Source organism: Bos taurus, chromosome 12 (assembly GCF_002263795.3).
Source record: "Bos taurus isolate L1 Dominette 01449 registration number 42190680 breed Hereford chromosome 12, ARS-UCD2.0, whole genome shotgun sequence".
Classification (NCBI taxonomy): Eukaryota; Metazoa; Chordata; class Mammalia; order Artiodactyla; family Bovidae; genus Bos; species Bos taurus.
The window spans coordinates 52,763,922-52,782,504 of NC_037339.1; the positions used below are offsets into that span (position 1 = coordinate 52,763,922).

The 18,583-nt window shown below is 38.3% G+C and overlaps 1 protein-coding gene across 11 annotated transcripts in view; it reads left to right on the plus strand.

Moving 5' to 3' along the window:
- The window catches only part of SCEL (sciellin), a 125,156-nt gene that overhangs the window by 80,489 nt on the left and 26,084 nt on the right, over positions 1-18,583 (plus strand). For 5 of the 11 annotated variants that reach the window (XM_005213876.5, XM_010810874.4, XM_010810879.4 and 2 more), the window contains 6 exons: positions 2,717-2,767; positions 3,668-3,730; positions 8,193-8,252; positions 8,388-8,447; positions 8,590-8,646; positions 17,165-17,227. In XM_005213876.5, coding sequence (XP_005213933.1) covers positions 2,717-2,767; positions 3,668-3,730; positions 8,193-8,252; positions 8,388-8,447; positions 8,590-8,646; positions 17,165-17,227 — 354 coding nt within the window. 11 annotated transcript variants of the gene reach the window in all.

Sequence of the window (18,583 nt, forward strand, 5' to 3'; positions counted from 1 at the left end):
CTCTCAAGAGTCTTCTCCAACACCATAGTTCAAAAGCATCAATTCTTCGGGGCTCAGCTTTCTTCACAGTCCAACTCTCACATCCATACATGACCACAGGAAAAAACATAGCCTTGACTAGATGGACCTTTGTTGGCAAAGTAATGTCTCTGCTTTTTAATATGCTGTCTAGATTGATCATAACTTTCCTTCCAAGGAGTAAGCATCTTTTAATTTCATGGCTGCAGTCACCATCTGCAGTGATTTTGGAACCCAGAAAAATGAAGTCAGCCACTGTTTCCACTGTTTCCCCATCTATTTCCCATGAAGTGATGGGACCAGATGCCATGATCTTCGTTTTCTGAATGTTGAGCTTTAAGCCATCTTTTTCACTGTCCTCTTTCACTTTCATCAAGAGGCTCTTTAGTTCCTCTTCACTTTCTGCCATAAAGGTGGTGTTATCTGCATATCTGAGGTTATTGATATTTCTCCCAGCAATTTTGATTCCAGTTTGTGCTTCTTCCAGTCCAGCATTTCTCATGATATACTCTGCATATAAGTTAAATAAGCAGGGTGACAATATACAGCCTTGACGTACTCCTTTTCCTATTTGGAACCAGCCTGTTGTTTCATGTCCAGTTCTAACTGTTGCTTCCTGACCTGCACACAGGTTTCTCAAGAGGCAGGTCAGGTGGTCTGGTATTCCCATCTCTTTCAGAATTTTCCACAGTTTATTGTGATCCACACAGTCAAAGACTTTGGCATAGTCAATAAAGCAGAAATAGATGTTTTTCTGGAACTCTCTTGCTTTTTCCATGATCCAGCGGATGTTGGCAATTTGATCTCTGGTTCCTCTGCCTTTTCTAAAACCAGCTTGAACATCTGGAAGTTCATGGTTCACGTATTGCTGAAGCATGGCTTGGAGAATTTTGAGCATTACTTTACTAGCGTGTGAGATGAGCACAATTGTACAGTAGTTTGAGCATCCTTTGGCATTGCCTTTCTTTGGGATTGGAATGAAAACTGACCTTTTCCAGTCCTTTGGCCACTGCTGAGTTTTCCAAATTTGCTGGCATCTTGAGTGCAGCACTTTCACAGCATCATCTTTCAGGATTTGAAATAGCTCAACTGTAATTCCATCACTTCCACTAGCTTTGTTCATAGTGATGCTTCCTAAGGCCCACTTGACTTCACATTCCAGGATGTCTGGCTCTAGGTGAGTGATCACACCATTGTGATTATCCGGGTCATGAACATCTTTTTTGTACAGTTCTTCCATGTATTCTTACCACTTGTTTTTAATATCATCTGCTTCTATTAGGTCCCTACCATTTCTGTCCTTTATTTAGCCCATCTTTATATGAAATGTTCCCTTGGTATCTCTAATTTTCTTGAAGAGATCTCTAGTCTTTCCCATTCTATTGTTTTCCTCTATTTCTTTTTATAAAAAGTAAATATAAAAAATGTATTTATTATAAAGAAAATAAATATTATTGCCTTTTTGAGTACAAAAGCAAATTTTATTGTCAGAAGTCTTCTTTGTTCTGATATAGACCATGCATGAAGCATGATTCTGAATTGTTTAATATCTTGGAGTTGCCTCTATGTTACATATTCATATTATTTATATTACTTCCATACCTTAGAATCAGGAAACACACTCTTTTTAATTTTTTTTTTAATTTTTAATTTTATTTTTAAACTTTACATAATTGTATTAGTTTTGTCAAATATCAAAATGAATCCACCACAGGTATACATGTGTTCCCCATCCTGAACCCTCCTCCCTCCTCCCTCCCCATACCATCCCTCTGGGTCGTCCCAGTGCACTAGCCCCAATCATCCAGTATCGTGCATCGAACCTGGACTGGCAATTCGTTTCATACATGATATTTTACATGTTTCAATGCCATTCTCCCAAATCTTCCCACCCTCTCCCTCTCCCACAGAGTCCATAAGACTGTTCTATACATCAGTGTCTCTTTTTCTGTCTCGTACACAGGGTTATTGTTACCATCTTTCTAAATTCCATATATATGCGTTAGTATACTGTATTGGTGTTTTTCTTTCTGGCTTACTTCACTCTGTATAATAGGCTCCAGTTTCATCCACCTCATTAGAACTGATTCAAATGTATTCTTTTTAATGGCTGAGTAATACTCCATTGTGTATATGTACCATAGTTTTTTTATCCATTCATCTGCTGATGGACATCTAGGTTGCTTCCATGTCCTGGCTATTATAAACTGTGCTGCAATGAACATTGGGGTACACGTGTCTCTTTCCCTTCTGGTTTCCTCAGTGTGTATGCCCTACACTCTTTTTTAAAAAGTTCCAGGGTTTTGTTTTGTTTTATTCTGAGGAGAGGGAAGCAAGGAATACATGGAAATGATGTACACTTCAGATTTTTCTCTTGTTCATTACAACCTTGAAACAAATTCTAAATGCTGATTCTAGTACCAAATACAATACAGGGAATAAGAAATTTAAGAGCAACTTAAATTGAGTTTGTCTTGAAAGGAATAAGAATAAAACTAAATTTTCATATATATGTAGTTGTATAAGAAATGAATTTATATTAGCTATCTGGTTTCACAGAGAACTAAAAAGAATATTCAAGTAAAATGAAGTTTTGAATTAGCAACAATCACTTTATTCAATATTAAGATTAAAAAAATATACAAGTTATAACTGATTTTATTTTATTTTACCAGCTATTAAAATTTACATTTTTCAGGAGCCAAGACCTGGACAGTCTTATTAAAGTGACTCCCTCAGCAAAGAAAAGGTAAGTTTGTCAGTATTGTTGAAGACTCATGAGCAAGTCTTCAATTTATGCCCCAGAATAAAGTTAATTATTTGGCTAAGGATGTTTGAAAGGGATATGAAAAAAAAAAGAGAAAAATTGATTTGCTGACATGTAATAATGCTGGATAGGTTTTTATATTGCTTCAATTTGTTATATTATAATATTGTCAAATTGTAATATTGAAGCTAATTCTGTATAATGACGTGAGAAATTCATTTAATGCAATTATAGTTTAACTAGATTATTACTGCAAATTTAGTTAATAAATTATAAGTTCATAAAACTGAATAAACCAAAGAATATTGGCTTTGTTCTCTTTCATAAACCTGAGGATTAATTTTTAAGTGACTCTTCAGAAATTTGGTGACATAACATTCCAATACTTGATTAGAAATATTTCTGCAAGAGTTTGAATATGCTCTGGTCTTCTTAAGAAGTTAAGGCTCATTGTCCACTGGAGCAAAAGTTAAGAAAAGCATGACAGAATAGCCAAGCTGCCTCTCAAAATTATTGTGATAATAATGTTGGTGAAAAGCCTTGTGCAGTTGTAAGGAATTATTGTGAACAGAGAGAGGAAGGATGTGGACAGGAGGCAACATGTGGTTACCTAATTCGCTGTCAGTTATTTCTTATACTTGGCCTAAAGAAGGCCTTAACTTTCATGCAACTCAATTTATTTGCAAAAACAGAATGCTGATATTTAACTCAGTTGCTTTGAGGATTTAAAAAAGATAACTATTTTAGACAAAGTAAAAACTCAGTACATTTATCACTTTTTGTCTAGGATCCCATCAAATGATTTACAAGTGTCAAAAGAAAAAACACCAGTCATAAAATTTGCTAATTTCCAACTGGATTTGACCATTTATTTTGTTTTAGCAGTGAACAAGGTCTTGATGAACTTATTAATGTAAGCCCCAAAGCTGTCAAAAACACGGCTAGGTAAGACAAAGATGTTATTTATTCGCTTTGGTTTGTTTCTCCTTAACTAAGCATAATATGAATATAAATGACTTGTAATCATTCCATGGGCAAACTGAATGTAAATCTTGAAAAGTCATCATGAATTTTATATATCTCTGATAAATAAGATGTGTATTTGCTAATAGAAAGAAAGACAACTCAGATAAAGCAATTGAAGGGAGTGACTGGGCTAGAAACATAATTAGTCTATGCCCTGTTTATGATTTGTAGTATTGATGGCAATACCTTTGTTTCAGGGTTTGATTAAAATTTGTTAATGGTTGTTAATTTTTGAAAAAGAGATGGACATCTCATTAGATTCATTATAAGCAAATTTATTCATCTCATTTTTGGAAAGTGATAGTTGGTGGAAATTTTATGAGGTTCATTATTTTTTACATGATTTGCTGATCCTAGCAAAGTAATGGACCTAAAATGATAATTCTTTAAGTAGTATCTGTGATGATGAAAAATGAAATTCAATTTTTGCCTCTGGTTTATGGAGATTTTTATATCATTATACACTACTATTATAGACATATGTATATATTTAGATTATATATTTATATTTAATATTGTATATATTTAGATTTTTATATCATTATACACCACTATTATAGATATATATAATGTATATATTTAAAAATGTTTTTATGATTTCACTTTTTTGAGTTTATCTGGTACATAGAAAAATCACAAATTTTGGAGATGGAAAGAAGGAACCTCAGAGAACTCATAGCCCAGTTAGTCTGAACAATTTCGCAAACCACTATTCCAGTTAAAGCAGGGGCTGGTGGCTCAGATGGTAAAGAATCTGCCTGCAGTGCAGGAGACCTGGGTTCAATCCCTGGGTTGGAAAGATTCCCCCTTGGAGAAGGGAATGGTTACCCACTCCAGTATTCTTGCCTGGAGAATTCCCATGGACACAGGAACCTGGCGGGCTACAGTCCATGGGGTCTGCAGAGTCGGACACAACTGAGCAACTTTCACTTTTCACATTCCACTCAAACCTATTCAATTTACAGAAGAGGAAATTAAGACTCAGAAAGGTTAAGTGATTTGGCCAGGGTCACGGAGAAAACTAGTGGAAGATGAACAGTGGTTCTGTGATCTGTTAGGCAGTGAATAATTACTGAACACCTACTGGGTTTGAAGCTTACAACTAGGTATCATTAGGTGCACATTAGGTATAATTATAGGCCGTGGGTGCCAAAAAAGAGAATTCAGTAGACATACTCAATCTTATTAACAGCAGGCAATTATCATAGATTAAAGCTAATTATGTACTGGGGGCACAGAGATGGGACTCCAAGACAATAATAGGTTGTCAATTTAATATATTACATGTACTGCTTGCTGAATATAGAATGTATTGTCAGTGAGTTGCATTTAAAAAGAAAAGGAGAAATGAAATAGCTAATTCAGTAAATATGACAACCAGTAAAACTCATATTCATAGATTCCTAGGAGTAGAAGATGTTAAAGATGGGCAGAGGATTAGACTCAATCCCGTCTTCTCATTTTACAGATGAGAAGACAGAGGCCAGGGGCAAATATCTCATAGCCTTCTGTGAGTTCTTCCAACCCTCAGCCCAACTCCTGGTCTTTAAGTCACAGTTCACAGACTTTGATCTTAAAATAAAGGAAAGTTGATCTAGCACCTCAGGAAAGAGTGGAAATTATAAAGCTAGGCCTTTTGCTGTTGCCTTGAGACAGCTAGAGGATGTTCTCCACTGCTTTCACAGGGTCATGTGAAATGTTACTTCTGTCTTTGAAATGACTATGGCACAAATTTATGCCAATGACCACAAAACACCTTATAACTTTTGAACTACATGAAGTGGGTGCATGCTAAATCACTTTAGTCATGTCCAACTCTGCTACCCTATGGACCATAGCCCACCAGGCTCCTCTGTTCATGGCATTCTCCAGGCAAGAATACTAGAGTGTGTTGCCATGCCCTCCTCCAGGGGATCTTCCCCACCCAGGGATTGAACCCACATCTCTCATATCTCCTGCATTGGCAGGTGGGTTCTTCACCACTAGCACCACTTGGGAGACCCACATGAAAGTAATGATAGCTAAATGTGCCAGTGTATCGCCCTATATCCTTAAAGCAAAATAAACGAAAGCAGTAACTTGAATAGGAAAAACATAACACTTTTTCCTGGATAAAATTCAGATCTCAGATTCCTGTGTTTTTTAAGAATCCAGGGCCTGAAAAAAGTGTCTATTTCATTGAAATTCACTGAAATAAGTTGCATGATACTATCAATCAAGGCAATTCAGGACTTGGTTTATTAACACAGGTGTTGTCATTTTAGGAGAAGTGGTAAATCATAGCACGTGTTTATGTTTTCTAAGCTAGTGATTCTCAAATTGTAGACCAAAATCCATTAAATGGTCTTGTAATTAATTTAGTGACTGGCAGTCAGCATTCCCCCCCGCCCCAATTAACTAAAGTGAAACAGAGTAGAAAATGAGAGTTATTCTTACGTTGGGAATTCTTACTTTGTGAAGTTTATATTTTATTATGTATGTATGTCTGTCTTACTGACTGACTGAAAAGGTGGTGTGTTGTGCTATGATGTAAAATGTATTTTTTAATGACTTCTATGATATAGTACTCCTAGAACTATGAGTAGAACTATAGAACTCTGATACAGTTCTATGATATAGCACAGTTCTAAGTTTTGCAATGAACCAAGTTTTCTGTCCTGAGCAGAACAGTGAAAAAAGGAAGTTCTCATGCTCATGTTTGCTTTTTTATACAATTTACTCTTAATTATGCTGGTAGGTGAAAATTATATGTTGTTACACAAAAATATTGAGCTTGATCTTATGTATTAAAAGGTTGAGGCCTTTGAACATATTATTTCCTCTACAAAATTTTATTCTTTGTACTTTTTTTTTCTTTTAGTGTATGAATAATCAACATTTTAAAGATTGTCTTTCAGGCACAATTTAATTTTACACAGATTTTATAACCAGTTTATACAAGAAAATTATGTTTTGGATAATTCTCATATGTTTGGCATTTCTTTGATACTGTTTGTAGACACCAGTTGATTATCTTTAATTGAGAATATTATTACTGAAGATAATTCAAAACAGTGAAAATTCATTTAAGGGCTTTTTGTCTGCCATGGAGATCTAAGGACGAGGATAAGAGCTGAAACTCAGTGAAGCCATGAACTGGGAAGCAAATTCTGTGGAAAGGCTTAGGGGCTGGGGAGGGAAATGCACACCTTTTCCTCAGATTAAAAAAAATAATTTATTGGAATATAGTTGGTTTACAATGCTGTGTTAGTTTCAGGTTATATGTATACCACTCTTTTTTAGATTCTTTTCCCATGTAGGTTTTCTCAGACATTTTGATGATTAACCTCCAAGTGGTTCTCCTTTAGTTCTTAATCTCCCATCAGACTTTTGAAGAGTAAACTATATTTTTATTTAAGGGAAGAGGACTTTGGAGGGGGAAAGAGATACAGGCAGGTAACTGTCTAAAATATACTGGAAGCAGGTGTTATCAATCCCAAGATTTCTTGCTACTGTGGGCTATTCTATTTCTTTGGATAAATATTATAAAATGGTTTAGAGGAACACTTTGAAAAATCACTAATTTCCAGCCCTTAAAAACAAAGTATTATATGGATGCAATGAGTGATCGCAAACCATGGTCTCTAACTGAGGAAAGAAAGTCATAGCATTTCAACTGGGAAGTCGACAGTTATCAGAGCATGTCCCTAATCTGACCATGATTTCAGCTTTTTAAGTCATCATAGAGGAAAGAGAAGTCACAATTTTGATGGATTACTGGAACTCTCTTTGCCAAGCCTTACGTTAAGTATAATCCCAGTTTTGGTGCTTATTAATTTTTTACAAAATGATATCATTAGTTGATGAATATGGTTTTTAAAATATCAAGGACCTTGTAATCATTTGTATCTTCGTATTGTTAAAGCATTCCGGAGTAAAAGTGGTGAACCACAAGATGTCTGCTGTGGACTCTGAGTCAGCGTGCCCTGGTAGATGGGCTCTGACAACAAACTGTGTGAAGTTAGAGTAGTTTTTCTCTTGATCCTACACAATGTATCCTCCCTGGATTGATTGAAATGTATCTCAAGGCCATTCTATGCCAAACCAGTAGGTCTCATAGATGAGTTTTCCTGTTGGCTCAGTGGTAAAGAATCCTCCTGTCAATGCTCAATCCTGGGGTTGGGAAGATCATCTGGAGAAAGGGATGGCAACCTGCTCCAGTATTCCTGCCTGGGAAATCCCATCGACAGAGAAGTCTAGCGGGCTACAGTCCATGGGGTAGCAAAAGAGTCTGACAACAACAACAACCAATGATAAAATAGCTAATCCCTTCTTCCAGTTCCAACCAACTTAAACCTGGATTATCTCTAACAAAACTGCTTTAATTTTTTTGCACTTAAAGAAATCAAGATCTTGATAAGCTCATCAAAGTGAATCCTGAAATTCTCCTCAAAAATCAAAGGTAATAGAACTGTATTAATTTTTGTACTTTGGGTAGGAAGAATGTTCTGTTTTACTGTTAGTTCAAGCAGATTTATAACTTTAGTGATCTTACCAAAAGAATTTATAATTAACCTCTTTATTTTTCTATTTACAGAAACCAGGATCTCGATAAACTCATCAAAGTGAATCCTGCAGTAATCAGAAGCAATCAAAGGTAATCAAATAAAAGCAGTCATTTCATAGCTCTCCTGTCTGTTGCTCCTGACAGAGCAGATTTATAATACTGGTTTACAGACCTAGCACAAACAAAAAAACCCCATTACTGATTGGAGTTTGTGTTTTTCTCTTTTTAACAGCCAAGCTTTAGACAATCTCATTCAAGTGAAACCTTCAGCACTCAGAAATACTAAGCGGTAAGTGACTTTGCCTAACTATCTTGCTGCTGCTGCTAAGTCACTTCAGTCGTGTCCGACTCTGTTTGACCCCATAGACGTCAGCCCACGAGGCTCCCCCATCCCTGGGATTCTTCAGGCAAGAACACTGGAGTGGGTTGCTATTTCCTTCTCCAATGCAGGAAAGTGAAGAGTGAGAGTGAAGTCGCTCAGTCGTGTCCGACTCTTAGTGACCCCATGGACTGCAGCCCACCAGGCTCCTTCGTCCATGGGATTTTCCAGGCAAGAGCACTGGAGTGGGTTGCCATTGCCTGTACCCAAAGTTCTTTCTTTCTTCTCTTTTTAAAAAAGAAGCCTTTTGTTTTTCTTATGTTCAAATGAGCACACATTTATAACCCATGTGTTTCCTGTCAGCAAAGAACATGTTGTACTCTTCCGGAATCAATTGCATTCTCTCACATGCAGTTGTATATTTCTTATTTGCACGAAGACAAATTAGTGTTTGTTGTCTAGAGGAAATAGAGTATCAGGACTGAAATGAAAAATGTATGAAATTAATTAAGAGTAAAACACATTTTGGAGAAGCTGGACCAAACCAGTGATTTACATAGATGCTTACAGAGGATTGGAGCATTGGAAAGGATATTGAGTCTTCAGAATTACAGCTCCAAGTAAAGCCAGCAGATTTTAACCTTGAACTTCCATTTTGAGTTTTGTAAATATCTTTCAGTTCACTATCTTTATGTCATACATGTTTAGTTGCTAAGTTGTGTCCGACTCTTTGCAACCCCATGAACCATAGCCCACAACAGACTCCTCTGTCCATGGGATTTCCCAGGTGAGAATACTGGAATGGGTTGCTATTTTTTTCTCCAGGGAGTCTTTATGTCCTATCTTTATGTTATATCTTTCACCAAAAGAGCTTATTCATCAATAATGCACCAGAGTGCGTTGTATCAGAAGTCTACATTGTTCTGCTGACCTGAAATTTTGTTGTAATAAATATATAGCTAGGAATTATAGTCTCGCTATTCTGGGATGAAGAAAGCAAATAACATACAGAAAAGTGCTCTGAAGCCACGGTAGCAAGAGGACAGTGTGACATGCTTATCAGCCTGGTTCTTATGTCTTTTAGTTTGTTTTCTACATTAGTGTTTTCATTTGCCCTTTCTATTTGTGTGGGTTTTTTTTTTTTTTTCCTTTTCTTTAAAAAAATTTTACAACATTGTGTTGGTTCCTACCATACAACAATGCAAACCAACCATAATTACATGTATATTGCCTCCCCACACCCACCCCAGTCCTCCTCTCCACCTCTACGTCCAGCCTCCCTTCCCTCCCCCTATTCCACCCCTCTAGGTCATCACAGAGCGCTAGACTAAGCTCCTTGTGTTATACAGCAACTTCTCATAGCTATCCACTTTACACACGATAGTGTATACATATTGATGCTGTGCTGTGCTGTGCTTCATCACTTAGTCATGTCTGACTCTTCACGACCCTATGGACTATAGCCCGCCAGGCACCTCTGTCCTTGGTGATTCTCCAGGCAAGAATACTTGAGTGGGTTGCCATGCCCTCCTCCAAAGGCTCTTTCCAACCTAGGGATTGAACCCAGGTCTCCCCATTGCAAGTGGCTTCTATACTGCCTGAGCCACCAGGGAATCCCTGGAATGCTCCAGGCCAGAATACTGGAGTGGGTAGCCTTTGCCTTCTCCAGGGGATCTTCCCAACCCAGGGGCCAAACCCAGGTCTCCCACATTGCAGACAGATTCTTTACCAGCTGAGCCACAAGGAGGCGGGCGGGGGGTGTGGGGGCTGATTTGATGATAATCAGCCAGGATATTCAAGAATCATCGTAGAATGAACAGGAAAGACTGAGCTGCCTATTTGAAAAAAGGGAGTTCATTCAATGTGTTCAGTCACCAGTATCTACAGTGTATCTATGTGGCCCATTGATTTTAATGGGTAAAGAGAGGGGGCATTTTAACATGCCTCCCAGTAGAAATAATAGCCACAAAGCACTTTTACATCCAATTCAGTGTGACAGGAGCACTGATTATTTAATAGTATAACAGCAGTGAATCAGAGTTGCTTTTGTGTGACTTTGCTGACATTTCCAGCAGCTGTATATTTAATTCACAGTTAGGGGCGGAATAAGCTTCAGTCATCAATCAGAATGTGAGCAGGTGTCCCTGAGCTCTTCTAGGAGCCCAACAATGTGAACAAATGCAGATGTGCACAGAATTTTCATTTACTCAGGGAAAAACCATGTGACTTTTAGCAGTGAGTTTCACATTTTCATGAACCAACATTAAAGAAAGATAAATATTTCTCAATTATCTGTAGCCTATAAGCAGCTGCTCCCTTATGAAGGTTGAAACACATCCAGTGATACAGGTCTTTACTGTTAGAAGGGCATCGTTCATCTAAAGTAGAAAAAATACTCTGAACTATTTGTAGAATTACACACTGTGTGCGTGCTAAGTGGCTTTAGTCGTGTCTGACTCTTTCTGACCCTATGAAGGTAGCCTGCCAGGCTCCTCTGTCCATGGGAGTTTTCAGGCAAGAATACTGGAGTTGGTTGCCATGTCCTCCTCCAGGGGATCTTCCCGACCCAGGGATCGAACCCACGTCTCTTATGTCTTCTGCGTTGGCAGGCAAGTTCTTTACCGCTAGTGCCACCTGGGAAGCTCTTGTAGTATTATACTTCCTTCTTTATAAAGGGTTTCCTATTTGCGGAGACATGTCTTGCTAGTATTTCAATAAGACAAGAATTCTTCCCTATCTCCCTATTGTGTCTTTCTCACATTTCTGCTCAAGACAGAAAGCTGGAGATGGGAGGCCACCTTGACCCTTTCTGTTGCTTCATTCCCCGGAATCAATAGGTCAGTTTGAATGCTTCTCCTAATTATCTCAGGAACTGAGACACTTCATCATCCCCACTTGCTACTAGAGCCCAGCTTACTGTGAGGTCTCCTGACTAGTCCATCTGCTGGTCAGTGATACCTTCTGCCCTCAGTCCATCTGCCACACTGTCGAGTGATCTTCCTAAAACATAAATCTGATCCTGTCCTTCCTCTGATGAAATCCTTTGGTGTCTTCTCATTGCCACTGGATAACGTGTAGCCCTTAACCTGATTTCCAAAGCCTAGCATGATGTTGCCTCCACAGGTTTTCCACCCCCATTCCCTGCTAGGCCCCACCCACAAGCAAAGTCCAGCCACTCACTCTCTGACCTGCTCATACCTTGCTCCTCCGCCATCATTCTTGCAGGGATAACTGCTATTTATACTTCAAGTATGAGCTTAGATGTCTTTTACTCAGGCTCTGAGAAGCCCACCCTGACCCATCACTTCTGCTTCAGGTCCTTCTAGATGTTCTCAAGCTATTATTGTGTTCTGCAGAATGTTTGCCTCTTACAGGGAATTATTATTTAATAATCTGTCTTCAACTACTGGGTTTTTAAGAGCAAATATTGGGTCTGTCTTGTTCACTTCTTTATCTACAGTGCATAGCACAATGTGTGGCACACATTAGGTGCTTAATAAATATTCTCTGAGTTACATGCTAAATCTCAAAATAAATGAAGACCTGTGATCACCTAGCTAGATAAAACCTATAGTGCCTCATAACTCTAACACTCTGAGCCCTCAGGAGTAAAACCAGACTGGAAGGGATCTGATATCCTATGACTGGCTTCCTTGCTTAAACCAATGACTCTATTTTGAGCCACAATCTCAATGAACCAGAGTGAATTAGAGCCACTGAAATTCTTGATCATATCTTATATTTAAAATATCTAAGTTGATCATTTTCTCTATGGACCTGTTAATTTCTTTAATACCAAATCTTTAAGGTTCCCTCATTAAAGCTAATTATAAAAATATGTAATGCTGGGCCCATATCAAGAAGTCAATAGAGTTGAAGAATTATAGCAGTTATCTCACTGTGTCCTACACTTCTTTCAGAGAGATAAATATTCCTTTTGAACTAAAGCTTAAAGCCTAAGATTTAGTTCTTGGCATAAAAGAAGTACCATAGTGAATTTTTTATATGGAGGCTTTTAATTTTGCAAATGTGTTTGATACTCTGCAAAAACAATTTAAGTAAGCTGTAGAGAGAGAAACATATTGCTGCTTTTAATAAACACCTCCCACACCCTCATAAGAGAGGAAGAGCAGTTGGGAGTGATCTGTTAACTTTCACGTAGAGCATATCTTATGAAAACCTGTATTATACGAGACATAATGATAGCTTGGTCCCTGGAATCTCTCTCTTTTTTTTTTTTTGGCCTAATCTGCTTTGTTAAGAAGTGTTATATTCCTTAATGGGGCTGTGGAAAATAGATTGCATGATTATAACAGATAAATACCTATATTCCAAATGTATGCCATGACTCTACATAACAGATAACTCATATTTCTTCCTAAACATTTTGAAGTCTACATAAAGAAAAACATTTTTAGTTACTATGGTTAACAAAATTTCTTTATAGCACTTCTTGCTGGATCCACAGAGAATTGGTGGTTTTTCTTAAAGTTGATTCTGACTGCTCATAAAATTACAAAATTACCAGGTCATCCTTCCATCGAACCGCCACAGAAAGGGTTTGGAATCAAGCCTTTGTTTGACCCTGCAGCATTTGGCTGGGCTTCTATAAAAATCTATTTTTCACACTTTGACTCACAGCTTTTCATCTTCTATCATGGTGTAAAAGACATGACGTGATAGATGTGGTCTTAATTAAAAAATGAACATTTATTTTCACATTCTTCAGTTTGGTAAGTTTATGGGCAATCTGAACTTCTTTTTATTGTATCTCCAAATCTAGCTGATGACACCAGTCAGGGTGAACAGCCAGAGAAAATCCACATTTTGTACTTTTCATAACCTGGAACTTTTAATTTTGCTTTAAATATTAGTATAGAGGATTCAGAATAAAATCTTATAGCCCACTCTAGCAAACTTGATATGTGGCACCATTTAATAAAAACAGCAAAATTTCTATAACCCTAATAACATGGTTTATTTGATGATTCACAATTATATCCCTTTTGGAGTGTGCTTCTTTGAAGGCAAGTACAGGTTCCAATTTTGAATTATCTACCTGGAGTGGTTGAATTTGTGAGCTTCTGGTGTCTCCTCCTTGCTTAGGTCTAAATCCACTTCTGCCCTCCTTCACCATAGCTAGGATCCAAAAGATTGGGTCCTGGGGGTGGGGTTGGGGAATGAAAGTATAGACAGATCAAAGATGCAGTATCTGCAGCAACTGGGAGTGGAAAGTGCCAAGCAGGTAAGGGTAGCTGGCATCAGGCTCAGGAACTATACATAATAGTATCTGTCGTGAGGGCAGAAGTGAATCTGTATTTGTTCACTAGGACTGCCATAACTAGAACCATAGTCTGAGTGGGTTAAAACAGAAATTTGTTTTCTCATCATTCTGGAGTCTAGAGGTCTAAGATCAAGAAGTCAGTAGGGTTGGTTCCTTCTGAAGGCCCAGATGGAAGGATCTATTCCAGGCCTCCCTTCTTGGCTGGTAGAGGGCTGTCTTCACCATTTTTCTTCACGTTGCCTTCCATCTGTGTGTATCTGAGCCTAAATTCCTTCTTCTAATAAAGATGCCATTCATAGTGGATTAGGACCCACACTGATGACCTCATTTGAACATAAGGATCTCTGTAAAGACCCCCTTCTCCAAATAAAGGCACATTCTGACATGCTGGTGTTAGGACTTCAGCATATAAATTTGGTGTAAGGGCAATATTCGACCCCGTAAGGAAGTGTTCCAAAATAAGAAAACAAAGCTAGGGTTGGGAGCTGAGTGAAAAAAAGGAAATAAATACGTGCAATTCAGGGGTGAAGTAAGGCAGGTTCTGGGTGACTGATGCAAATGGAAGTGAAATGTCCATCACTGTCTCTTGTGAACATTTTCTCTGTGGTCCTGGTGCATAATTTGTACCTAGATGTGTGCGGAGCTGGCTATCTTAGAGGTTCAGGGCCTAACATCTTTCCCCTGGGGTCCTTTTCATGTCTTTTCCCAGAGCTGGGTAAGGTAGCAATAAATTTCCACCAGAGAAGGAGAAAAGAGAATTTAAATACATTTAAGGCCATAAGTATTTTTGGAGCAGCTACTGCGTGCAAGGCCGTGTTAAGTCACAGTAATGTGATTTTATTCTTAAGTCATAATGAAAAACACCAGCTTCCTTTAAAAATGCCACTCAGTTCATCCAAGGTTAGCTTTGGAGGGAGAATCACTTCCTAGGATAGAATCCTCCTTCCCCAAGATTCACATTTCTGGGTGCTCTCTCAGTGTTTGCCTCTGCCAACCATCCCAGTTTGACGTTGCTGGGAAACCGGATTATGGAAGACCATGATCCTTTAAAGTTAAGTCAAATACTTAATTTTTAATCCACTATTCACAAGTGTTTAGCGAAGAATTATTTTCAAATGTTAACGGGGAGGATAATTTAATACCCTGGCTGTTAAAATAGTATGGTGAGTCCTGAGGTCAAGAGGTGTTTCTAGTAATTAAGGAAGGACCATCAAGGACTATAAAGAAAGCTGAGTGCCAAAGAACTGATGCTTTTGAACTGTGGTGTTGGAGAAAACTCTTGAGAGTCCCTTGGACAGCAAGGAGATCCAACCTGTCAATCCTAAGGGAAATCAGTCCTGCATATTCATTGGAAGGACTGATGATGAAGCTGAAACTCCAATACTTTGGCCACCTGATGCAAAGAACCTACTCATTGGAAAAGACCCTGATGCTGGGAAAGATTGAAGGTGGGAGGAGAAGGGGACGACAGAGGATGAGATGGTTGGATGGCGTCACCGACTTGGTGGACATGAGCTTGAGTAGGCTCCGGGAGCTGGTGATGGACAGGGAAGCCTGGCATCCTGAAGTCCCCGGGGTCGCAAATAGGTGGACACGACTGAGTGACTAAACTGAACTGATCAAGGTTAAAAAGGAAAAGCCTGCTGTCTCTATTTCTAAATTCAAAAGATGAGATCTGGGAGGTCTCCTCACATAGTTCTAGGAGCTATGCTGGAGAAGTCAGTTTTGAATTTTACATTATTCAGACTGTAGCATCAAATGATTTTGATACTTCCAAGCTACTTCTGAAATCCTTTACTTTTTACATATATTAAATTGGCATATTTTCTACTATAACTCACATTAAAAATTAATTTAATTAATTTCTACATTTTCAAAGATATGTAGCTAGTATTTTAAATGTGAGCTTTAAGTATAGCTATGGAATGCTGCCCAATTAACATATTTATCAATTATTGATGGCTTGGATGTTATATAAAAAGAGTAGTAAGTCTCACTCCACATAAATACAAAGACTTCTATATTATTTTTTATCCTTATAAATATCAATTTGAGTCTGTACACTGATTCCATGTAAAAGAACCTTACTTGAAATCTACCATTCAGGACCAGAGAAGGGAGATTTATGAAAACTGGAGTTAATGCTAAAGATGTGAAAAGTTACAGCAGAAATGAAAATACAGTCCCTCAACATTTTGGAATCCATAGTGCCCACTGCTGTGTCACTACACTTCTATTAATTATCACTTATTTATTCTTACTCAGTTCAGGCACAACTATAGACATTGTGCCTATAAATTTTATTACACTAACTCATGTATTCTCACTGAAACCTTGTGGACTTAGATATTATCCTAGTTTACAAAAGGAAGCTTAGGAAGGTTGACTAACCGGCTCATAAAAGTAGGGGAAGAAATGGCCTCACTCTTACTCCTAAACCATCCTGCAAACCAGTAGAGTTGGTGACAAGGCTTTTCCAAACTCATGGAAGAAAATTAAGAACTACCAGTATTATAGAAAAAATATATAAACAGCTAATATGTACATAACACACCAGAGAACATTGTATCTCATGAAAGTGTGACAAATCATTGTAGCCCAAGATTTAAGAATCTAATTGTCCCATTCATCCTCCACATTGTGGACTGTTGATTCAAATTTTGGGTTGACTTCTCATGTCTCTGTTATGCAAAAGGCTGGAATGAAGACTCTAAATATTAAAGACTTGATTTCAGATGAGCAGGTGGCTCAGCTTCAAGCCTTGACTCTTACAAATTAGTTAATTGACCTTGGAAAATTCACTTAGAGTTGCTGAGCCTCGTATGCTGTCCTGCAAGATTCCGTGAGATCTAAATGAGATAATCCACATGGAAATACAAAGTTAGTCCTTTGTGATGTGAAGTATTCACACAACTGAGATATCAATCAGTTGTTTCTTTCAGACTGAATTTCTCAAACCTTCCAAAAACTTAGTTCACTTCTCTCTCATAATGTAATTTGTCCTCTATTTGAGTTGTATAGATCTAATAGCTCAATGTCAGATTTTTAGTGTCCCATATTCTTTACAACCACAAATGACTGTATTTAAAATTATGTACTGGTTTAAAATTTTTTATTCTAATGCTTTATTTCTTAAAATTATATGTAACTAAATCACATATACATATATATGTATTTAAATATTTGCTTATTTTTTTCCTGTAGAGACCAGAACCTAGAAAATTTAACTGACATAAATTACAATGTGTCTAAGAATAAGAATGAAAGGTAAGACTTATTCTAATTTACGTTTTTCTTATGAATTCTATGTGAACCTTCAAGTCTTCCCTCGTGGCTCAGATGGTAAAGTGTATGCCCACAATGTGGGAGACCAGGGTTCGATCCCTGGGCTGGGAAGATCTCCTGGAGAAGGAAACGGCAACCCACTCCAGTACTCTTGCCTGGAGAATCCCACAGACAGGGGAGCCTGGTAGGCTACAGTCCATGGGGTCGCAAAGAGTCGGACACGACTGAGAGACTTCACTTTCACTTTCATATGAACCTTCATAAATTATGTAACCCTGGAAGATTTTCTCAGAGGTGGAACTGTACTATGATGTTTAAATATAAATACTATCTGAATTAAAAAAAAAAAATGTACAGGGTGCTTGGGTTTCCTTGGCTCAGTGGTAAAGAATCTGCCTGCCACTGCAAGAGACTTGGGTTCAATCCCTGGGTTGGGAAGATCCCCTGGAGAAGGAAATGGCAACCCAATTCAGTAATCTTGCCTGGGAAATCCCATGGACAGAGGAACCTGGCAGGCTACAGTCCACGGGGTTGCAAAGAGTCGGACACAACTGAGCGACTAAACAACTGAGCCACTAAACAACACCAACAGGGTGCTTAATAGCTGATCTGAAGAAAGGTAACAAAATTTGAATTCTGTTAGAATTTCTGACTAAGGGCCTGCTGTTCAATGACTTAGTGTAAAAGGCATGATGGAAATCGAGTGCTCTGCACTTGGGGTGTGAAGATTTATTTTTACTTACTGTTGCTTGGTAGGTTTTCAGCGGTGCAGAAAGCACTTTGAGAATCTCTGCCTTGGATACCTAGTGCTAAAAGAATGCGCAGATTTGTCACAGCCAGGAAACAGGACCTAATTTTGGAATTTCTTTACACCTCAGAGGATCCTGGCTTTAAAACTGTTGCACTTTTTGTTTCTTTTACAAGGAAACTTAGGATGCTTAGCTATGCTTCATTGTTTTACAGATTGTTTAAATTAGGAAACAATTTTCAAAGTTTTCCATGTTTAACTGTTCTTCCCCCCACATGTGGGAGGGCCTTAAAAGCAATGCTGCTGCTGCTGCTGCTAAGTCGCTCAGTCGTGTCTGACTCTGTGCGACCCCATGGGCTGCAGCCTACCAGGCTTCTCCATCCATGGGATTCTCCAGGCAAGAACACTGGAGTGGGTTGCCATTTCCTTCTCTAATGCATGAAAGTGGAAATTGAAAGTGAAGTCGCTCAGTCGTGTCCAACTCTTAGCGACCCCATGGACTGCAGCCTACCAGGCTCCTCCATCCATGGGATTCTCCAGGCAAGAACACTGGAGTGGGTTGCCATTTCCTTCTCTAATGCATGAAAGTG